Here is a 24,767-nt window from a genome sequence, read left to right on the forward strand (position 1 = left end):
ATATTGTAAACTGGAAATTCACTAAGGAAGTGCATTTCAGGTGCTGTTACTCATTTAGAAGATGACAACTTCTAGAAATGGATATGCTAATTTGTTTGGGTATGTAATATATAAACATCATATTGTGCATTTTAAGTGTACGTAATTTAGCAGCGAAAAATAAGTGGGTGGCCAGGCAGAGTGGCTCACACCTATAATCTCAGCTATATGGAAGGCATATAAGTAGGAGGATCACAGTCCGGGTCCACTCAAACCCAAGGGGGAAAAGAAGCCTACAAGCTTCTATCTGGAAAAAAAAAATAGCTAAAGCAAAAGGGGCTGAGCATATGGCTCAAATCGTAGAGCATCAGCCTAGAAAGCATGATGCCTTCAGGTTAAACTCCAGTGCCACCAAAAAAAAAAAAAGAAATTTAAAAATAAATGGATGAACTTAACAGTGTATAAATTATCTCATAATAGAGCTGCTCACATCTTTTTTAAGTTCATCTTCAGTGGAGGATATGTGTGATGTCTATATATAGCAAGGAGCTTTCCTAAGTGATGGCTCCTTTATTTCTGGTAATATAGAGGCCCACCACACTCCGACCCAGGGGAAGGTACTGAGCCTCTATCTCCCACAGTGGAAACTTCCATGTCTGCCCCCCACCCCACCTCCAGGCTGAACAAACTCTTGCCTGCTCTTCCCACAGGAGGACTACAACCAGCTGCGGCCGCTCTCCTACCCCAACACCGATGTGTTTTTGATCTGCTTCTCCGTTGTCAATCCTGCCTCCTATCACAATGTCCAGGAGGAATGGGTCCCGGAGCTGAAGGACTGCATGCCTCATGTGCCTTATGTCCTCATCGGGACCCAGGTGAAAATGAGGACCATGGCTGGGCGCGGGTGGGCTGCTAACACAACATTTTCTACCAAAAACTCTTATCTTTCCTGTGAACAGCCTGGAGCTGAAAGAAAATTAGATGCATACTAAATAACTATTTAATATAAAGCAGGAAGTTTTGATATAGCCTTTAAAAATCTCTCACCTTTTTTTTAAATAACAAAATAATTGTGTGTGTGTGCATGCATGTGCACGTGCATGCGTGCGTGCATGTACCAATCATGGAGCATGAACTCAGGGCCTGCGTGCTTCATCTGAGCTTCTTTTTGCTCCAGGCTAATGCTCTACCTCTTGAGCCACAGCTCCACTTCTGGCTTTTTTGATAGTGAATTTGAGATAAGCATCTCACAGACTTTCCTGCCCTGGCTGACGTCAAAGTGCAACCTTCAGATCTCAGCCTCTTGAGTAGCTAAATTACAGGTATGCACCACAAGTGCCCAACTGACAAAATAATTCTTCAAATAATCTTCTCTGGCCCTAAACAGGAGTAATCAAGTAAGAATATCAGCTGAACATATTTTCTAATACTTTTTCTAGCTGAAATCCACAAGTGTTTTAAAATCACGAAATAAGTATGAGGATCAAAATGACCCCAGTGATCAGGGTGGGCATATTATGGCAGAGCTCCTTAATAATACACCAGGAGAAAGAAGAGAGAAACTATTTGGTCTCTATCTTCTTTTAATCCCTTGGTCATCTGGATCTTAGGAGGGGGAATAAAGTTAAAATACATGTTCAAGATAAACACACTTGTCTGGACCTTTCAAGTGTTTGGGAGTTAATCAAGTTCCATAACTTGAATTTCCAATTGTATCAATAGATTAAAGGCTGCCTTGGATTTTTGTACCTTTAAATGGTCTTTGCTTTCTTAAAACCCTAAATTACTATTCCAAATACAGAGGAAACTAACAATACCCAGGGACTTTATGGTTTTGTTTTGGTTTGATGCCTTTCCCTATTTCTCGTTTTTTACATCTGTTAGTTTGGTAAAAAAGAAGTTTGGGGGGTTTTGTTTTGCTTTGTGTTTTTTTTTAATTAATTAATTTATTTATTTATTTTTGTCAGTCCTGGGGCTTGGACTCAGGGCCTGAGCACTGTCCCTGGCTTCTTTTTGCTCAAGGCTAGCACTCTGCCACTTGAGCCACAGCGCCACTTCTGGCCATTTTCTGTATATGTGGTGCTGGGGAATCGAACCCAGGGCCTCATGTATATGAGGCAGGCACTCTTGCCACTAGGCCATATCCCCAGCCCCTGCTTTGTGTTTTTTTAAACTTTAAGTAGTTGTACAAAGGAGTTGCCATTCAACAAAGTAATATACAAATACAATGTATCTTGATCAATGGCACCCTTTCATCATTCTCCCCATCCCTCCCAATCCCACCACATCTCTCAATTTTCTTAATTTTGTAGGATATGCATTGAATTTTTTATTTATTTATTTATTTATTTATTTTTTGGCCAGTCCTGGGGCTTGGACTCAGGGCCTGAGCACTGTCCCTGGCTTCTTTTTGCTCAAGGCTAGCACTCTGCCACTTGAGCCACAGCGCCACTTCTGGCCGTTTTCTGTATATGTGGTGCTGGGGAATTGAACCCAGGGCCTCATGTATAGGAGGCAAGCACTCTTGCCACTAGGCCATATCCCCAGCCCATGCATTGAATTTTATAACTGCATTCCCCCCCCCCCCTTCCTCTCTTAATTCATCCTCCCTCCTCCTCTTGTTCACACCTTCCCCTGCTTGTTTCGTTTTGTTTCTGCCAGTACTGGGCTTGAACTTACAACCCGGTTGCTGTCCTTCAGCATTTTTGCTCAATGCTAATGCTCCATCACTTGAGCCACAGCTCTACTCTGGCTCTTCGCTGGTTAAGTAGAGATAAGGGTTTCATGGACGTTCTTGTCCAAGTTGGCTTTGAACTACGGTCTCAGCCTTCTAAGTAGCTAGGATTACAGGTGTGAGCCACCAGTGCCTGGCCCTCCTCCTTTATTTTTATTTTTACTGGTCTTGAGGCTTGAACTCAGGGCCTGATGCACTCTCCCTGAACTTGTTTTTTATCAAAGCTAGTGCTCTACCACTTGAGCCATATCTCTTCTGGCTTTATGGTGGTTTGTTAAAGTTAAGTGTTTCATGGACTTTCTTGCCCAGGCTGGCTTCAAACCAGAACCCTCAGCCTCCTGGGTAGCTAGGATTACAGGCATGAGCCATGAGCATCCAGCTGATAATGCTTTATTTAAATGAAGTCTTTTACCTTAAATTATAAATACTAACATTTGTCCACACTGATGGAGGCTGGAAGGGACATTCAAACATATTAGTGTCATTTTTTAGCTTATTTGATCACACTAAGTGGAATTAAGGAAAAGAAGAGGAGAAAAGAAAACCTTGAGCCCTAGACTCACCAATGGAGCCCTAGCATATGACTAGATTGGTTTTTCCTTAAGATACCAGGCCTGTGTGCTCAGTCTCAAGTTCACATACACAGTAAAGTTGAAAAGCACCCAGGATATTTAATTGAATTATCAAATCTAAGATGTGCTCCCTTCCATGAAATTCTGTTTTTGCCAAGATTCATGTTTATTCATTGAGGAAACCTTCTTCAGAAACTTCTCTTTGGAACTGCCTTCCAGAGTGCTCAAGACATCTGTTGCTTGATAAATCATCTCATAGGAAACAAATCTTTCCCCTCAAATGGACGAAGATTTGATTTGGAATAAAAAAAAAAAAGTGTATCCAGAGCTAGGAAAAATGTGCTAAATAGCGAGTCATATCATTTAGGATTAAATAACTCACCACTGCTGTTTTGACTTTTGCCTGATTGTCTTGTATGCCCTTACCGATGAAATCTAGCAAGAAGGAAATAAAAACCTCAACAGCACCACGCAGCACCAGAATCATAGCAGTAAGTCCTCAGCACCTGGGCCGACTGCTTTGAAGTAGACAGTATAAAGATGTGCCGATATCTGTTTACAAAGAAAACATCTTACTTTTTCCATCACAACAAGGGCACGGGCAATGTATTCTCTTAAAGAAAACTCAGCAAAACTCAGAGATGTTTGGAAGGCTAAAATAACTCTATTAGGTCACAGTTAATAATTGGATAAAACAACAAGTTCAAGCCTAGTAGCTCATGCCTATAATCCTAGCTTCTTAGGAGGCTGAGATCTGAGGATCACAGTTCAAGGCCAGCCAGGCAAACAAATCCAAGTGACTATCTCCAATTAACCATCAAAAAGCTGGAAATGGAGCTGTGACTCAAGTGGTAGAGTCCAATCTTGAGGCCAAGCAAGAATCCAAGGCCCTAAGTTCAAGCCTCAGTACTGGCACACATACAGACACACAGACACAAGTTCATCATGGGTATGTTTTTTTGCCAGATTGATCTCCGAGATGACCCCAAAACCTTGGCTCGTCTGCTGTACATGAAGGAGAAGCCCCTCACCTATGAGCATGGCGTGAAACTTGCCAAAGCGGTACAGTCACATTTGAACTCAGTTCTTAGTGCATGGCGAAGGATGGGTGTGTTCTCGGGAATGTGTGAGCAACATAGGGTTAATGTGTTCAGAATTGTTCTGGATGCCCCTTGTGTTTGAAGGAGGCTGGAGGAGGCCATTTGGTTCCTGTTCTTGTCAGCCAGCACTGCCTGTTTCTCATTAAGAAAGAAACCTTGTGAGTCAAAGCAGCTAAAACACTTATCATTTTGATTTAGCAGCCCTGAGAACATCTACTTGCCATGTTCAGTGGGAATTAAAGATGTACACTTGCAAATCTCATTGCTTATTATCAGTGTAACTCATTTAAATGGCCCAAGCAAGGCATTTTGTGATTTTCTTGGGAGAAACTGAGGTTAGAATCTGACAGGTTTATATTTATCCCATATATCCTCTGCATGTAATGAAAAGCCACTTAGGCCATTGCAAACAACATACAGAAAAACAACATACACCAAAGATCAACTTGTTGGGAAATCTAAGCAGCTGCTCACAGATTAAGGCAGTTGGCTCAGAGCTGGGTCTGTTTTCCCAGGCCTTTGTCCATTCTTGAGAGTTTACCATGATAATGACCACGTGGAGAAAAATACTTCACAAAGAACTTGTCAGACCACAAATCTTGGCCTCTCTGTTACAACAAGACATCTGCAAAGCAGCCACTAAAATGGACACAAGTAGTCCACGCATGAGGAAACTTATAAAATCACACTCCCATCATTTCAATCTATTCCCCAATTGACTGAGTCACAAATGCATTGATCCAAGTAGGCTTTATATTTTTCCATTTTGCTTTCTTTTCTTTCTCCCACCTCCTGCCACCACCCATGCCCCAGCCACACATCAGGGCTTCAATTCAGGATTGCACAGTTGCTAGGCAAGAAGAATGCTAGCACTTGGAGCACATTCCCAGCCCCTTTCGCTTTAGTGTATTTTATGCTTACACTTGTGCCCAAGCTGGCTTCAGATATGTACTACTAGGCTTGGCTTTGTTTTACTTTCTAAGAAAATATCCCTGAAAAATGCATGCCCTGGGCAGTTAGAAGTCACCCTCTCGATGCCCATCCATAATAACATTTAACTACAAGCTGAGTACAGTAGATCAAACCTGTAATCCTAGATAGTCACTTGGTGGAAGGCAGGGGCTCATGGTTCGAGGCCAGCCTGAGCATGAAAGATACTCCCCTGGCTGAGATACTCCATCCCAACTGGAAATGGTGATGTGTGCCTCTTGTCCTAGAAGAAGCACAATGGCTGGGTGCGGTAGCACATGTTTGTCGTCCAGTGGCAAAGAAGAACAAATAGGAGGATTACAGTTCAAGCCAGTCTAGATGTAAAGAAAATAAGCCTCACAAAAATAAAGCAATGAAAAAAAGGAGCTTGGGAACATGGCTTAAGTGGTAAAGCACCTGCTTAACAAGCATAACACCCTGAGTTCAAACTCCAATACCACCAAATTGTTTTTACATATGTATCTCCTTTTAAAAGTAATTAACAGATGACAAAAGTAATTAGAAAGGACTCAAATAAAATGTGTTTATGAATGCAGTGCCTAAGGACATCTCAGAAATGCTGGATTCTTCCTAATTTTGTGAATGGTCATATGAATATTCCAATTCCAGCTACCTCTCAGAGTTCTTTTGGTGGTGGTGGTGGTAAAGGTCATAGTGCTTGAACTCGGCACCTGGCCTGCTGTCCTGGAGCTTTTCTGCTCAAGGCTAGTCTTCGACCACTTTAAGCCACAGCTCCACTTACGGGTTTTCTGATGGTTAATTGTAGATAAGAATCTCATGGACTTTGCTGCCTGGGCTGGTGTCAAACTTTGATCCTCAGATCTCAGCCTCCATAGTAGCTGGGATTACAGGCATGAGCCACCAGCACCCACTTACCCCCCAGAGTTCTTAGGACACTAAGGATTTTACAAGCTTCTCACAGTTGAGGCTCATAACAACTTCCATAAATACAAGTCTCACTTCATAGATCAGGGTCTGGACAGAGGCACACATTTGACTCACACAGCTAAGAATAACAATCATCTAGCTCTGGACGCTGCAGCATGGGCCTCTGACCATTGTGGAAACTGTCTCTTCACATGCCATATGTAGGTGAGAATGAGTTCTTCCTCCCCCTCCTCAAGCATTTTTTTTTTTTTTTTGCCAGTCCTGGGGCTTGCACTCAGGGGATGAGCACTGTCCCTGGCTTCTTTTTGTTCAAGGCTAACACTCTACCACTTGAGCTACAGTGCCACTTCTGGCTTTTTCCATATATGTGGTGCTGAGGAATCAAACCCAGGGCTTCATGTATTCGAGGCAAGCACTCTACCACTAGACCATATTCCCAGCCTTCCTCAAGCATTCTTTCAGCCTCAGATGTTCTCATTGCCATATGTAAACACAGAATTCCATAAATAATTCCCAGGCATCCTAGCACAAGGTCCCAGGACCCCTCTCCCACCTTTACTCCATCAACTTCCTCTCCTCATTTCTGGCTGGAGAGCTTTTTGAGGTTTCCGCCTCCCCCCCCCCCCCGCCGCTCCCCCCCCCCCGCCCCTGAAAACAAGTTGCTCCAAATCCTCCCATCTCATTTCATTTCAGACTTATTTTAAGAACAATGGCTGAGTTCACCAATTTCCTGCCTTTTTCCAGTCTCTCTTAGCAACTGCACTCAGCTAGACAATCAGGTTCAACTTATGAAATCCAATTTAGAGGAAAAGCTAAATGAGTGTTTTAAGTTGTTTCATCACAATTCCTATAATTACAGAGACACTTTAAGTTGCTCTAGTCTTTGCTTCTCTGGCAAGTCATTGATAATAACATCCAGTGTGGACAGAGTGTTTATAATATGCGAGGCCACAGGCTTGGTGCTTTACATGCTTCATGGTAATTAGTCCTCACAGCCACCCTCAGAGGGGTGTCTAGTAGTACCACTGCTTTCCTATAGGACACTAAGGCTGCAGGATGAAGGACACACAGCTAGAAAGCGGCCAAGCTAGAACAGGAAACAATGCTTGAACCACAGGGTTTTGTTTGCTTCCTTCCTCTAAGAAACCCTTAGGTTTGGAAGTTCTCTTTGTTGCTGTTTGTTTTGGTTTTGTTTTGTTTGCTCTGGTATTGGGGCTGGAACTAGGGCTTTGGCACTGTCTCTTAGCTTCATCACTCAAGGCTGGTGCTCTACCATTTGAGCCATAAATATACTTCTGGCTTTTTTGGTGTTAAACTAGAGATAAGTCTCACTGACTGTCCTGTCTAGGCTGGCTTCAAAGCTCAGTCCTCAGATCTCAGTTTCCCGAGCAGCTAGGATTACAGGTGTGAGCCACCAGTGCCCAGCAACTTTTATGTGTATGAGTGCTGATCCTGGGGCTTGAACTCTGGGCCTGGGTGCTGTCTCTGACCTTTTATGCTCAATAGTAATTGGAGATGAGAGTCTCACAAGCTGGGAGCTAGTGTAATCCCAACTATTCAGGAGGCTAAGATCTGAGGATCTTTGTCCCAGGCTAGCCCAGGCAGGAAAGTCTGTGAGACTCTTATCTCCAACTAACCACCAGAAAACCAGAAGTGGCACTGTGGCTCAAAGTGGTAGAACACTAGCCTTGAGCAAAAGAGCTCAGGGACAGTGCCTAGGACCTGAGTTCGAGACCCAGGACTGACACACAAAAAAAAGTCTTGCAGATTTTCCTGCCCCAGCTGGCTTTGAACCACAGTCCTCTGATCTCAGGCCATTGCGTAGCTAGGGTTACAGGCATGAGCCACCAGTATCTAGCTTAGGACATTTTATTTTTTGTTTTTGTTTGTTTTTTGTTTTTGTTTTTGTTTTTGCCAGTCCTGGGCCTTGGACTCAGGGTCTGAGCACTGTCCCTGGCTTCTTTTTGCTCAAGGCTAGCACTCTGCCCCTTGGGCCATAGTGCCACTTCTGGCCATTTTCTATATATGTGGTGCTGACTAATCGAACCCAGGGCTTCATGTATATGAGGCAAGCACTCTTGCCACTCGGCCATATTCCCAGCCCCCAGGACATTTTTTTTAATGTTAATTATACTTTGTTCAGAATTAATTGTTTTCCTTTTTTTCAATTTTTTTTCTTATTTATTGTCAAAGAGATGTACAGAGAGATTACAGTTCCATACATTAGGCCTTGGGTACATTTCTTGTACTGTTACCTCTTCCCTCATCCCCCCCTTCTTCCTCCCCCCTTCTTCCTCTCCCTTTCCCTCTCCCCCCATGAGTTGTTCAGTTGGTTTACACCAAATGGTTTTTTAAGTATTGCTTTTGTAGTCATTTGTCTTTTTATCCTTTGTCTCTCAATTTTGATATTCTCTTTCACTTTCCTAGTTCTAATACCAGTATATACAGTTTCCAATGTACTCAAAATATGGAATGCTTCACGAATTTGCGTGTCATCCTTGCATAGGGGCCATGCTAATCTTCTCTGTATTGTTCCAATTTTAGTATATGTGCTGCCGAAGCAAGCACAGGACATTTTATTTTTAAAGGATGTTTTCAAAGTGTTCATATGTACAATGACTTACATTACAAAGTCAATCATATTTACATATGTGTATTTCCTGTTATCCTTCACATGTTTTATTCCCCTTCCTCTTTCAATTATTGCTTTTGTTTTGTTTTTTGTTGGTCTTGGGGTTTGAGCTCAGGGTCTAACTATTCTTGAGCTCTTTTGCTCAAGGCTAGCATTCTACCACTTTGAGCCACAGCTCCACTTCTGGTTTTCTGGTGGCTAATTGGAGATAAGAGTCTCACAGACTTCCTTGCCTGGGTTGGCTTTGAATTGCTATCCTCAAATCTCAGCCTTCTGAGTAGCTAGGATTACAGGAATGAGCCACCAGTGCCCAGCTCAATTAGTGTTTTTAATCCTCACCCTACACTTACATTAATGTCCACATACTACTAGAATTACTTAATAATAAACACCTACTCTATCCCAGGTACCATTCTGGTTGCTACAGATGAGCTCAAAGATTAACATTGGGCATTCCTTCTCATTTCCATCTGATGAAGCCTGAATGTGACTGCTTAAGTTCAGACTTCATAAGGTTTTGTTTGTGTCTTTATTTTTGTTTTGAGACTGGGTCCAAGATGACCTTGAACTCACAATCCTCCTCCTATGCTGGAATGAGGGGTGCACCACTACATACAGCTTAAACGTCTTATGCCATTTCTTCACACACACGCTCCTGTTTTTCTTTTGGTTCATCTTTGGATTCTCTTTGCCCTTTTCCGCCATCTCCTTCACCCCATGCCTTCTGTCATCATCACTCTAGCTTGTCTCCTCTTTCCTGCTGGGTTTTTAATGCCCAGATAGGATTAAAAGCAGCAAATATGCAGCAAAAACCCTGTAGTCAGTGTCGTCAATGAGGAGCAAGTGGAGTTTTCAATCCTGCCTCATATACAGGGGGCACAAGGGTCTGCCCTTGGGACCTCTCCTTCTCCCCCTGACCTTGACCCCAACCTCGATCATGGCAGGCAGGTCAGTTCACTACAAGCATGGCCCATAGAACAGAAGCAGAGAGAGGCAGGCAAATAAGCACATGCCATGGCTGGGCAGAGTGACAGACACAGGCAAGGCATACGGACACACTACAAGAAGAAGGGTTCACAAGAGGCTTTCCAAAGCAGCAGACATGTCAGTTGGGCATTCTCAATGCTGAGGTGGGCAAAACCAGTTAGGCAGAAACACCAGTGTGTTCAGAGACATCTCCTTCCAGTGCCCTGGAAACTGACTGGCCAAATTCACCCACAGACATCTTGATCAATTCACACAGGTTTGGTTGCAGGTTCTGGGGCTTGAACTCAGGGCCTCGCACTCTTGCTCAGCTTCTTTTGCTCGAAGACTAGCACTGTACTGTTGGTTAGACTTCCACTTCTAGCTCTCCACTGGGTAATTGGAGATCAGAGTCTCATGGACTTTTCTGTCCTAGCTTTGGACCCTGATCTTTAGATCTCTGCCTCCTGAGAAGCTAGGATTGCAGGCACCAGCCCCCAGCACCTGGCTCACACAGGTATTTTTAATATGCTTTAGTAACCAACATTTAACATGTTGGGCACTCTGGCATCTTCTGTACACTGATGACATATTTCCCAGCTTTGGAAACAATTATATTTTAGCTATTATGTAAAATTATTAGAAAAGTTTTTTATTTACAGCTTCAGTCTCTATTTCTTTGCCTTGAAAATGTGTCCATTTGCAGAAAAGTCCCTGTGATACTCTTATCTCCAATTAACCTCCCAAAAACCAGAAGTGTCATTATGTCTCAAGTGGTAGAGTGCTAGCCTTGAGCACAAAGAGGCCCATGGACAGTACCCAGTTCCTAAGTTCAAGCCCCACCACCAATAAAAAGAAGCAAGAAAAAAATACGTCCATTTAGTAAAATGTATTTCAGATTCCTAACATGCCTGGCTAAACAAGGATTCCTCATCCCTGAGTTCTTGCAGATGGATTCTAAACATATTGCTGAATACATCACTCCAAAAAAGATTGCTGCCCTAGAAAAACCATGTTTCCTTGAGAAAGCTCTCCATTTCACATTTGATGACACTAATGGATTTTTTTTCCTGCATGGCTCTAACATGGCTGTGCCTCTTCCCTGGACCAACAGAATTCCTCTTTTCAACCCTCCAAGAATGTAAAATGTGGGACCAGTACGCGCCTCCAAATGGATTCTCTTTCTCACACATCAATATTTGCTGGCTACTTTTCCAGGAACTCAGAATGTTATGTTAACCTCATTATATAATCATGCCTTTACCTACTGGCGCATTGCCCTCAGTGAGGTCAGAATGGGGAGAGACAAGCCCGGGCTCCTCCTGTAGCACCCCATGGCCAACTCTCACCTGCTGGCACTTGGCAGCACTTGGGAGAGGAGAAAAGAGGGGCCCACCCATCCTGCAGGACCCCCTCACACACATCCTGCCAAACTGAACAGTGAAAGCAGAGTTCAGCTCTGTTCACAGTTCATAGTTCAGGATCAGCTTGAACTGGGGATCACTGGGCGGTCCATCCCTCCTTCCTGCCCCCCCCCCCCCGCCTCTGCTATGGTGGCCCTCTCTAGATATTTAGCATGATTGCCAGGAGCTGCCTCTACATGCAATGGGTTCTCACACTAAATGCTTGTACTTCTCCTATCCCCTCAGGTTTGTATCAAACATCAACCATTTCCCCAAAAGCAACAGATGGTATTTCCTGACACTACTAGGAAAATAGTCTTTGCCCTCTACTCCTCTTTCACAGCCTACTGTTTCCCATTATTTTTCTTTTAAGGAAGCTATTTCTTAATCTAAAGGCCAAACTGTGGTCAAGATTAAAAAAAAATGGGACCAGTTTTCAATACCCAGTGATGATTTCAGTACCATGCTTTTGATATTTTTGTTTGGCTTATTCTTGTCAGGAAAGGGGAAAAAAGAAGGTGGAGAGGCTGGAGAGGCGCTGGTGGCTCATAACTATAATCGGAGCTACTCAGGAGACTGAGGTCTAAGGATCACAGTTTGAAGCCAGCTCATACAGTGAAGTCTGTAAGACTCTTATTTCCAATAAACTACCCAGGAAAAGCCGGAAGTGGCACTGTGGCTCTAGTGGTAGAGCACTAGCCTTGAGCAAGAGAAGCTCAGGAACAGCACCTAGGGCCTGAATTCAAGCCCCAGGACTGGCGCACACACACACACACACACACACACACACACACACACAATGCATGGTGTCTGTTGAAGAAGTCGGAAAGTAATTTCTGGGCCCAGCCAAAACAACTCTATTTCATAGTGAGTCTTTGTATCTGTGCCCCTTCCAATAATAACCCTTCCCTGTTTCTCTGTCTTCCTGGCCAGATTCTTCCTGGGCTGAATGATAAGGGGCTCAGTCACCCAAAGGCCCAGATCTGAAGTCTAGTCTTCTTTCATTCTACCTATTGCCTTGAAACAGTCTATCTGGATCTGTGCCTACTCTCTGAGCTAACCAAGTTTGTCCCTGGTCCACACATTGCAAACAGACTGCTACAGCCAAACATGCGTCCTCAGCAGTGTCCTATTGGGCCCACGGGATGTTTCCTAAGTGACTAAATATTCAATAAACATCCAATTTCCAACTCCTCTTGAACAATACAAACATGAGCAGCCTTCCCGAGGGAGACACAGTAAGACCACAGCCTCTCCAGAGACTGTGTGCTTCCCTACCCAACACGGTCCTCACTGCTCTCCCTCCTCTCTCTCCACACCTGCTTCATTCATCTATGTAGCCATCGGCCACAGTGGGCATGCAATCTTGCTCCCCTATTTTAACTTCTCATCCCCATAGTTGGCAGATGATCACCATCCAGCCAGACTCCTCTGAATCACTTTAACTCATCAAAGTTAGTCTTACGATAGGAACAGAAATAGAAAATGCTTTCTCTGATGCTTTCCAGTGAGGAAGGCCACACTGCTGGCGTCTATTGAGCTTGTGGGCAGTCATATCCCAGGTCTCCTGTTCAGCGGAGCTGTCTGCCAAACAAGCTGCGGTTTTCTTTATGAAAGCCTATAGTTCTGACCTGGCTTTCTGCTTCTCTTGAGGATTTGGTGGTTATCAAATATAACACGGTTATAAAATTAACCAAAAGCTTTGAAATAAGGCTCTAAACAAGCACAAAATACTTTATCATTAATGTACAGACTGAGTGTCTGGTATATACTCCCAGCACTGGGGAGGTTGACTATGGACTACATAGTGAGTTCCAGGCTAGTCTGAGCTACATAGTGAAACTCTGACTCAAAAAATGCAAGGGCCACCGAGCACCAGTGACTCACAACTGTAATCCTAGCTACTCTGAGGATTCCAGTTCAAAGCCAGCCAGGTCAGGAATGTCCATGAGATTCTTATCTCCAATTAACCACCAGAAAACTGCAAGTGGCACTGTGGCTCAAAGTAGTAGAGCACTAGCTTTGAGCTGAAGAGCTCAGGGACAGCACCCAGGCCCTGAGTTCAAGCCCCATGACCAACAAAAAAAAGGAAAAATAATGCCAGGGCTGAGCTAGGTGATCAGTAACTCATGCCTGTAATTCTAGCTACTTGGAAGACTGAGATCTAAAAGTTGTAGTTCAAAGCCAGCCCAAGCAAGAAAGACAGTGGGACTCTAATCTCCAATTAGATGCAAAAATCCAAAAGTGGAGCTGTGGCTCAATAATAAAGCACCAGCCTTGTAGGGAAAAAAAAACTCAGAGACAGAGCCCAGGCCCTGAGTTCAAGCCCCAGGATAAGTACAAAAATAACAGAGAGAGAGAGAGAGAGAGAGAGAGAGAGAGAGAGAGAGAGAGAGAGAGAGAGAGAGAGAGAGAGAAGCAGGCAGTCTTGGGTTGGGCTTAGGGTGTAGTTCAGTAATAAGTGAATGTTGCATCAAGCCCTGGGTTGGATTCCCCTGCACGCCAAAATAAATAAATACAACCTATACCCTGACAAGGAAGATATCTCTGTCAATAAATTATCTTAAATTTTTATATATCTTATTTCTAATTTCTTAAAGTATGCTAATACTGGATAAAAATACCTACCAGATATTAGCTTGCTAAATGAGGACTTAGCAGAAGTTAACCCAGAATGACTTGTAGGCCCTGTCACTCCCTCTCTTTCCACACGCTTTCTCTGCCCAGGTTAGCTCTCTGCTTTCCACACCCAGGAAATCCATTTCACTTGAACTTGGCTTCCACATTCTGCAAACAGCATCATGAAACCCTGATCTTCACAAAATATATTCAAACAGTACTGCTGGTTTTAAGCATCCTCCTAATTTTTTATAGATCTATGGTTTCATATTCCATCAAGAACAAATAGTTGTGGATCAGTTTCAGAATTTGCTTGCCAACACTGACTGAAAACTTATTGCTTTCACATACAATTGTAGAAAAATGGAAGCCAGGTGCCAATGGTGAATGCCTATAATCATAACTACTCAGGAAGCTGAGATACTGAGAACCACAGATCAAAGCCACCTCAGGTCCACAAGACTCAGTCTCTAATTAGCCAGCAAAAAGCCAGTGTGGAGGCATGGTTCAAGTGATAGAGCAGCATCCTAAACAAGCAAGCTGAAATGAAAAGCCCTAAATTCAAACCCTGGAACCAGCACACACAAAAAAGAAAGTAAAGGCTGGGAATGTGGCCTAGAGGTAGAGTGCTTGCCCAGCATGCATAAAGCCATGGGTTCAATTCCTCAGTACCACATAAACAGAAAAAGCAAGGAGTAGCACTGTGACTCAATGTCCAAGGACATTGCCCATGCCCTAAGTTCAAACACCAGGACTGGCCAAAAAAAAAAAAAAAGAAAGAAAGAAAGTAAAAAGAAAAATATAGAGTAGCAGATAGACATTAGAATGAAAAACAAACAAAAAAAAAAACAAAAAAAAAAAAAACAGGATCCAGACCAAACCCTGGCTATTTGTGAAACAGGCTCACAAACAGAAAAACAGAACATGGACAAGGTAGAGGGTTGACAACCCAAAGGTGTTTGTTTTATTTTGTGTTGTTCTCATTTTCTCTCATTCATGGCTTCCTTTCTATGTTTAAGATCGGAGCCCAATGCTACTTGGAGTGCTCGGCCCTGACGCAGAAAGGTCTCAAAGCGGTTTTTGATGAAGCAATCCTCACCATCTTTCACCCTAAGAAAAAGAAGAAAAGCTGCCCTGAGTGTTGCAGTGGCTGTTCCATTGTCTAAGGGGCCTGACAAGTCCCCAGCCCCAAAGGAGGGCATGAACAGACAGGAAGTCCAGCCCACCGAGCGAGTCCTCCACCTGCCACCCATTCCCAGCACAGCCTCCTAGCGCCAGCTGCCCTGCCCCACCCTGCCAGCCAGAAGCACCCCCACCAAACACCCCCACCGCACCCGTCCCCCGCCAGGACCCCGTTGGACATGGTGAACGCAAGGTCAAAGGTCATCCCACAGGGTCCATCTCCTACTCCTGAACTCAAGCTGATACAGGAAAATCAAAGTAGTGTCGTTTCCCATACTGTGGCCTTATTCTCTGTCTTCACAAAACCTGGGGATACAGCACTAACCTTTCCTCCATTGCTCTTTTACCCATGTGTCTTATAGTCATTTATATTACAAGCAATTGCCTTATATCCAACTTCCTCAGGCCATAACAAATCCATACCAAAGTAGGCTAAAGACAAGGGAGTGGACACTCATTGCTATTTTCAGCAGGTTTCTACCAAGTTATGAGAATCAGTGTATGTTTCTGAATGCCTGATTGTAAAGAAACTTTAAAAACACTTTTATAAATTTACAGAGCCATACGTTTTGAACCTGGTTGGAATGAAACAGTACTTGAATTATTGAAAGTCCACAATTTTGCCAAAGATTTTAATCTGTGAATTGCTTACATTGCTAAGTAACTGCTTTTTTCCCATATCATATGATCATGTAAACTAAAGACAAACTGTGTTTAAGAAAGTAGTACTTCTGCTTTTCATCCAAATGACAAGGGCAAGAATATGGCTGTATCTATCTTTGAAAATACTCTGTGTATGTGTGTATGTGTGTGTGTGCATGCACACATGTGTACACACATGTGCTAGGTCTTGAACTCAGGGCCTGGGCACTGTCCTTTAGCTTTTTCAGGCTCAAGGTTGGTGCTCTACCACTTCATCCATAGCTCCATTTCTGGCTTTTTGCTGCTTAATTGGAGATAAGAATCTCAAAATTGTCTTCTTGGACTGAAGTTGAAGTACAATCCGCAGATCTAAATCTCCTAAGTAGCCTGGATTACAGGCGTGAACCACCAGCACCTGGCTTTATCCAGCTCAGTGGCCTCCCCTGCTTTCTCTCTTCCTCCTATACTGTTATACTCTCTCCAGTCCAGATCTTCTGTTCTTGCCAGTCATAACCTGACCTAACCAAAGGATTTGCACAGCAGGTGTGGAAAAGCAAGTATCTCAAAATCCCGAAGGTCAGGTGAAGTACCTCCACATTTCTACCTGCAACTCCCAGTGCTCCTCAGCTTGTTCCATGTGAGGCTCCATTGCATTGAGTGACACTTTCCAGTTAGAACCAGGATTCCGTTATTGCCTCTCTCTCCTTCCCCATGCCTCAGCCTTCCTCAGAATCACTTTTCCATAGAACAAGGACTTCGTGAGCTCTCTCTACATGAAGCCAAATACCCAGGGCATTTTTACCATAGTGTGAGTTAGTTCCTACCGTTTAATTAGAGGCTGTTTTGCCTTCTAAATAGTCTTTGATTCTTAGAAACTCCCATATAGAAACTTAACTTTTTTGTGTTATTGCATCAAGAAAAGCATATCTTTGCAGAATGAAATTACACCAACTTTTCCAGATTTCTCTTGTAGCCTCTTCCCTTCCTGAAAGAACCACATAGAAAATAATTTGGTGATATAGGTAATTTTTCTTAAGACCATCCCTGAAATCTTTGTTGTTTGAGTTCTGTTTGTTTAGAATTTCAGGAATGTGTTGATCCTTTTACATTTCAAGTACTATTTCACTTTTCAGCCCATTCAACATTTGCATAAATAAGTACATGCATGCACACACACATATATATGTATATATATACACATACACACACAGAGGCAAATGCACACACACAATAGGAAATGAGAGTTTGAGCCAGAGCTTGACATTCAAGAGAAAAAAAAAGGCTCTCTGCCTTAAGTGGAAATGAACTGTGTGTGTGAATTGTCACTGCTGATGGATGATCTCACAGACCATCCTTCAGATTCAAATGAGAAATCACCTCCATAGATTCTCAGAGGCATCTCATGGCTGAGCTGGGCAAGCATCAGTTTTTCTGCTACAATTATTTTTATGTGCCAATACTGGGGCTTGAACTCAGGACCGTGGGTGCTATTCTGTAGCTTTTTCACTCAAGGCTGGTACCCTACACTTTAGGCACATTTCCATTTCCATTTGTTTGTTCGTTTGGTGGTGGTGAATTGGAGATAAGAGTCTCATGGACTTTCCTGCCAGGGCTGGCTTTGAACCTCAATCTTTTTATCTCAGTCTCTTGAGTAACTATGATTACAGGCAGAAGCCACAGGCATCCAGCTCTCCAGCCACATTTTGAACACATAACTTCAGGTAGCTAGGCCATTCTAAACAAAGCCATCAAACTGCTAGTAGAGACTAAGATTTAATCTATGTATTAATGCCTGGAATCCAGCAGACACAGCAATGTAATCCCAACCTAACAGCTCAATCAAGCAGCCAGTTGGACTGATTTTATGTTTCCATTCAGATGGTTGGCTAATAGGATGAATGGACTCCTTGGACTATTTTATTGGACTTATTTACTCATACCTGGTGCTCTACCACTTGGAGGCCCATGCTTCCTCTCCTCCTTAGGCTATTATGAAAGTGAAAAAAAGGAAGAAAACATAAGTCAAAGCTATGCCCATGGTAAGAAATCTGGGCCAATTTCTGCTGAGAAAACTTTCTTCTTAAAGAGCAAACACAAACAGCAATAGTTATGGCAACCCTAAACTAGGAAGTGCCCAGATGGGCAGGAAGAGTTGATCTCAAGGCTTCAGTGACAATGTCTGATCCTGATGTGCAAAGAAAAGTGGCGCATGAAGCCAATGCATTCCATTTTCACTGGACAATCATTAAAGGAACAATATTTCAAATGGTAGCAAAAGAGCAATCACAACTACCTTCTCAGTCTTAGGAGAAAAAATATATAAATCTGGAATTTGAATCCAACAAAAACGTGATCATTTACAGTCAAAGTTCCTGTAAGCAGTAACCTCAGTAAGTAGAGTGTCTTCAAGAAGAAATATTTGATTTGAGGCAAGACTCTTAAGATACCATATGATTCAGCCAGTCATGATGGAACAGGCTTTAATCTCAGCACCTGAGCAGCCAAGACAGGAGGATCTCAAATTCAAGGCCAGCTTGACTATGTAGGAAGACTGTCTGAATTTTTTAAAAAATAATAATGATGTTGTGTAATATCCAAAAGCGAGCTCATTCATGAGACCAACATGCTGGGAGATTCCAAATTGAGGCGGTTTTGAAAAGGCATAGTTGACATGGTGCCAGAGATATCTCACAAGATCTGTGTTCTTCTTAAATGCATGGAGCTGCCATGATGTGGATGTGTGTTATCCCCACAGAGGGAACCGGTGACCCCCAGCTAGCTCCCCAAGAGTCTTTGGGTAGCTACCTAAGTACAAATGAGGAAACTCAAAACATTGCCATTTCAGGACCAACAGAACTAGCAAAGAAAAAGTGAAGCTCAGCATAACTGAACTTCTTACGAAGGAAGCAAGGCACTTTTTTTTTTTTTTTTTTTTTTTTTTTTTGGCCAGTCCTGGGCTTGGACTCAGGGCCTGAGCACCATCCCTGGCTTCTTCCCACTCAAGGCTAGCACTCTGCCACCTGAGCCACAGCGCCCCTGCTGGCCATTTTCCAATATGTGGTGCTGGGGAATCGAACTGAGAGCTTCATGTGTAGGAGGCAAGCACTCTTGCCACTAGGCTATATTCCCAGCCCCAGCAAGGCACTTTTTTTAAAAAACAAAGAAAACACTTAGAGAATAGAGAGGAAGCTAAAGGCAAAACACACGCCTGATATCTCCCAGAAAGGGTGAAGATGGCCCAGCCACTGGCGGCTCAGAGAGGGCAGGACTGCCCATGTGGAAGGACCCTGCTCCCTGCAGCAGCCCTGCACCAGGGCAAGGTAACTCCACTCACAGGAGTGGACCCTTGGAGCATTTAGATGCAGGGTGGGCACCCTTTCCCCTTCTCTGCTTATGTATGGCACACAGTCAAGGGAAACTATGGAGAACTCTGAGTGAATTCATGTAGGCTTTGAAAGCTTCCTTGAGCAGAAATGGAGCTTCAAAACTGGGAAAGAATAACTGAGATACCCAGACAGAAGCCATAGGACTCATTTCAGTGAGGTATTTCCAAACAGGATGTTTAATATACACAAATGCAATAACAATGATATATACATATGTGTGTATATACATAATATATAGTATATATATATATATATATATATAATAAAGCAAAATAATTCATGGTGCTTCCATGGTCAACAAAGACCAGAAAGGAAATCAAGGCACCAGGCTCTCTCTGTGAGTCCTCATTCCTGCCATGAGGACAGAGCCAAGCTCTTTGGGAACAATTTGTCCAGGAGAGGGGGTGGGGAAGGATGGGTCACAAACAGTTTGGCGACCCTGTGAGGGAGTGAGATGCAAGTTCAACTGCAGTGGTTGGCTTTGAAATGACACAGGAAATTAGAGTAAATGCTATATGATTGATCTTGGTCTCCATCTGGGTTGTTTTTCTCCTCATGGGGGAAATCATTGCAAAACCTGGGGTTGCATTTGGCAGGGTGTGCTTTAAACATGGTCTCCCCTGGGGAGTTCATGCTGCTGTATGAGCTCAGCAGTGGCTATGAGAGGTGTGGGATATAGCTGGAGTGTTGTCAGCCATGTCCTCGAAGGCACTCAGTGTGCAAGTGGGTTTGCTGAATGGGGCCTGTGCCCTAGGGCCCGGAGGAAGAGGTCACAGCGCTCAGCCTCCTGGTGATCAGCACATGCCAGTCTTCTTGAGTTTATGTTAGTTCCTTTGGGGGGGTGGGGGGAGGTGAAGAAAAAAATAGAAATACTTTCTGAACTTAGAAGTAGGTTTCAAGTCAGTTGAAAATACATCTCAAATTACCTAGACCTATCATTTTTTGCAGGAACTCTTTTTTTTTTCTATTCAAGGAGACACAGGTGAGAAAGTTAATGACACCCCATCCTATCACCTGGGTGTAAGAGTTATTAAAGTAGCCAATAAAGGAGAACGCCACGCGGTATTCAGGCAGGAGAGAAAAGTTTACTACCGAACTGCTGGCCTGTGGCCCAGATGATGCATGGCCGAGAGAAGGGGCGGACCCCCTTCTGGCCCTGCCTTACCTAGGGCAGGGGCATGGGGGTGTGGCCAGGTGGATTAGGATGTGACCTCAGGGAAGGGAGAGGTAACTGCCTCCAAGTCTGCTGGTTACCCAGGTGGGGGGCATCTGCATGGAGCCTTCCAGGGGTGGACCTTAATCTGGGGAACCCATCTTTTGCTCTCTGTAAATAACATTTGTGTTTATGGACAAATTTTTCTTTTTCTCAGCTGCTGACAGTTTGTGCTGTGTCTAACACCATCTGCACAGTGAAGGGATGAAGCGCTGCCTGCTCGAGGGCTGGTGTACTTCAACCTGGGCCCTGTGGAGTGCCATGTCTATGTACTGTGCCCTAAATAAAGACTGCATTGCTATTGCGTGCACTGTTTTACCTTGCCACACTGTGCATATCGCATGCTACATTCTGACTTCCAAATCCTTAGTCTTTTTTGTTTCTCCTCTCACCTGTGGGTTATCTGAGGCAGTTTGCATTGGCCACTCAGGCGAAGGATCATGCTAGGAAGTTGGGTAGGGGCCCTGGCTCTTCAGTGGCTCCTAAACCAGACGCGATGAGCTGGTAGCTAGTTAAGACTATTTCATCTCAGGCCCAGCTCAGCTACTAAATCTGAATCTACCCTTAAGCTACACCTCGAGTGATTTGTACATACATGAAAATTAGGGAAGAATAGGTCTGTGAGACAACCAAGGGTATAACAAGTCTGTATCCTAACCCTGAGCTGCCTGCAGTAGGCGCAGCTACCCCACCTCTCTCCCATGCCGCTTTGAGGGGATTCCCTAGGTCAGCACTAGGTGAATAAAAGGGCCAGCTGTGCTACCTGCTGCAACAAATAAACATGTTTTAGAATCAAATAGAAAGGCAGCACCTGGTTTGAAAGATATGATGTGTACAGTATCCCTGTTCTTTGGGTGTTTATTAGGGAGAGAAAATATGTGCCCTCCCACAAATTATGTTCCATGAAGAAAAAAAAAGATTTGTATCACCGGAAGTTACATAGTTATACAAGTGAAAATTAAACCAGGTGCCAGTGGCTCATCCTAGGTGACCAGGAGACTGAGATCTGAGGATCGTGACTTGAAGCTAGTCAAGGCAGGAAAACTTCATGAGACTCTTACCTCCAACCACCAAAAAAGCCAGAAGTGGAGCTGTGGCTCAAATGGTAGAGCACTAGTCTTGAGCACAAAAACTCAGGGACAGGACCCAAGCCCTAAATTTAAGCCCAAAATCTACACCCACACACCCACACACACACTTCTAAGACCTAAATGTTTTTGTTTGGGGGTTGGTTTTTTTTTTGCCAGTCCTGCACCTTGACTCAGGTCCTGAGCACAGTCCCTGGCTTGTTTTTGCTCAAGGCTAGCACTCTACCACTTGAGCCACCACGCCACTTCTGGCCGTTTTCTATATATATATGGTGCTGGGGAATCGAACCCAGGGCTTCATGTATACAATGCAAACACGCTTGCCACTAGGCCATATTCCCAGCCCTGACCCAAATGTTTTTGAAAACACTTCTGTCTTCATTATTCAAAAGCCACAGACTCTCAATCAGGGTGGATTGCACACAACTTATTCCCTACATGGGACCAGGGCCCATTCCATGGGTTCAGATCTTAAGCACAGACTAGACTCTTACCTGCTTGGCATTTTCACCAACACTGTACTATATGTCCAGAGCACTTAGGAAATCTCCACACTTGGAAACTTGTGATCTTGTTCAAATCCCACAGTTGCTGAAGACAGTTTGAATACAAACCATCTTCTGTGGAGCAAACTCGCAGCTTCCTTTCAGCAACTGAGTTTCAGAAGAAGGTCCCAGGCCACTGGCCCCCCAGGCCCCTGCTGGACGAAGGACCGTCCTTGTCTTCCTGAGAAGGGGAAGCCTTCACAGACCAAGACCTGGCCTCCACACTTGCAGCCAGCTGTCCTGACTTACGAGCAGGAACCCACCTGTGTCCCCAGATGACCTTGCAACGAAGAGGCTTTTAAACTGGGCCACCTTTTTATACATCTGGGAGAAATGGGGCTCATCAAAGCAGTTAGAATTCTTGAAAGGGTTTGATCAGATCCCAAAATGGAATCTTACCAAAGATTATTTCCACCGCTGCAAATGTAGCCCTGATTTCTTGCTTGTAACCATTCATGCAAGCTAGGAGAAGAAAACTGTGTTTGGGAGGGGTTTTTTTTAAGTGCTTCTGCTAGTGTTGCCAGCAGCCTGGACCACCCAGCTCCTCACCTAGCCACCTGTCTGTTTCTCTCCTCTCTTCCCCCACCCCAGTCCCAACAGTTTTACCCTCTTCGTGAGAAACAAGTAGGAAGCAAAAAGAATCCCTTTTTTGCTTGTCATGTTTAAGAATTTGATTTCCAGTCCAAGCTGCCTGAAAGCCTCTCTTCATTTGAACAGTAGAAACATGTCTGCTCGTTAAAGCTCACGGCTGTAACCAAAGGCTGAGGAAGAGAAGCCCCTGGTCAGAGCCCACTCGCTCGCCACCCCTTCCTTGCTCCTGTCTGAAAGGCACCAAAAGAGTCAGGGAGAGCCTATGGTACATTATTCCTTCTGACTTTGCCCTGAGCTTGGCCTCCATTCTGATCATGTTGAAACTGGAGGCGTACCTCCTCAGAACATCTCCGACATAGTTTAAAAGGTTCTCATTCCACTCAGTAAACATCTGTCCCCCACCCCAAAGATTTTCCTTGTGATACACAGATTCCATAAGAAAATGGAAGCTGGAGGCTCAAAACAGCCTGGAAGAGCTGGGGGTGGGTAGGGGCAATGGGGTGATTGATCACCCGGTATAGCACTTGCCTGGCACATATGAAGCCATGAGTTCAACCCCCAGTGCTCCAAAACAGCCTGCAGTCTCCAATCAGCTGGCTTGAATGGCTCCCAGTTCCACACCCCGGATGGCTCAGGGAGAGTTCCATGAGCAGCACGGTGAATCCAAGGAAAAGGGATCTGTGTATGTCAAGTGCTAGTTCTGCATGTATACTTCCTCAAGCCAACAACATACTACTGTGTCAATATCCTTTATCATATATGTATACAGTTTAATTTTCATGAATAAATGTTCTTTCAAGTGAGTTTGTTCAGGTTTGGGGGGGTAGTTTGTTTTGTTTTGTTTTGGGACACTCCTAACTGAACACAAGACCCCACGCTTGCCAACCAGGCACTGTATCATTGGAGTCACACTCCCCAGCCCTTTTCATTAGTTATTTTTCAAGTTGCATGTGTTTTGCCCAGGTGGCTTGGACCTTGATCCTCCTGTTTATACTCCCCACATAGCTGGGAAGACAGATGCCTGACCTTTCACATGATTTTAAGTTGTGTTTGTGACTAAAGAATCTTTGCATTTATTCCCTGATTCTAATCCTATCTCAACATCACTAAAAGAAAGTTATTCTTAATGGTGTGTGCTGTGTACACCTCTAGTCCCAGCTACCAGGAGGCAGAGACAGAAAGACATTGGTTCAAGGCCAGCCTCGCCAAAGTTAACACAAGAACCTAAACAAACTAAAAAAAAAAAAAAACAACCAGAATAGAATAGAATAAAAATAAACTAATTTTGGTCGGTTGTGGGGCTTGAACTCTGGGCCTGGGCATTGTCCCTGGGCTCTTCAGACCAAGGCCAGTGCTCTACCACTTGAGCCACAGTGCCACTTGCAGTTTCCTGGTGGTTCATTGGAGATAAAAGCCTCACAGACTTTCCTGCCAAGGCTGGCTTTAAAACAAGATCCTCAGATCTCAGCCCTCTCAGTAGCTAGGATCACAGGCACGAGCCACCAGCACCTGGCTAAGATAAAAAAATTTTAAGCAAGCTGGGCTCCAGTGGGTCACATGTAATCCTTGCTACTCAAGAGGCTAAGATCTGAGGATCACAGCTTGAAGCCAGCCTGGACAGGAAAGTCCATGAGACTCTTTTCTCCAATAAATTACTCAGAAAAAAAAAAAAGTGGACCAGTGGCTGAAATAGTAGAGCTCTAGCCTTGAGCACAAAGAGGCTCAGGAATAGTGCCTAGGCCATGATTCTAAGCCCCAGGACAGGCAAAAAAAAAAAAAAAATTAAAAGCAAAGATGCCTGAGGTCATGGCACATTGTGGGGATGCTTGCCTAGCAAGTTCCAGGCCCCTAGTTCAATTTCCAGAATTGAAAAAAAATAGCATTCTCATATTGACAATGTTGACATTTTTATGAAAGGGGTTTTTTCCCTCTCTGGGGAATGTCTGTGTCCCACCCCCTCAAAGGGGTAACTTATATTTTGACTTCCAGGAGCATATGGCTCAGAATCAAGGTCAAATTATACACCTTATCTCTGTGTCAGGAAATACTTCCTTTTTCAGATTCAGTTACTCAGTATGCTAAAGAACTGTAAAACTAGAGAAACTGGGGTCAACTATAAAGCCAACAAGCTTGGGAAAGATTTACTTTATTTCCGATAATGAGGACCTGGAAAGGAGACAAGACTAATCCTATGGATTCCTGCACTTAGGGGAAAGGCTGTATCTTACCACTGCCAATTA

The 24,767-nt window shown here is 43.9% G+C and overlaps 1 protein-coding gene and 1 non-coding gene across 2 annotated transcripts in view; one reads left to right on the forward strand and one right to left on the reverse strand.

Moving 5' to 3' along the window:
* Positions 1-15,888, forward strand: part of Rhoj (ras homolog family member J) — a 95,206-nt gene extending 79,318 nt beyond the window's left edge. Inside the window, exons 3-5 of the mRNA XM_048361942.1 lie at positions 690-854; positions 4,252-4,347; positions 14,900-15,888. Coding sequence (XP_048217899.1) covers positions 690-854; positions 4,252-4,347; positions 14,900-15,046 — 408 coding nt within the window. The 3' untranslated portion in view covers positions 15,047-15,888. The remainder of the gene's footprint in view (positions 1-689; positions 855-4,251; positions 4,348-14,899) is intronic.
* Positions 8,725-8,831, reverse strand: LOC125363740. Its single transcript, XR_007213321.1, has one exon. It is a non-coding gene; the product is annotated as a U6 spliceosomal RNA (small nuclear RNA).
* Positions 15,889-24,767: the final 8,879 nt, after the last annotated feature.

This window comes from Perognathus longimembris, chromosome 14 (assembly GCF_023159225.1).
Source record: "Perognathus longimembris pacificus isolate PPM17 chromosome 14, ASM2315922v1, whole genome shotgun sequence".
Taxonomy (NCBI): domain Eukaryota; kingdom Metazoa; phylum Chordata; class Mammalia; order Rodentia; family Heteromyidae; genus Perognathus; species Perognathus longimembris.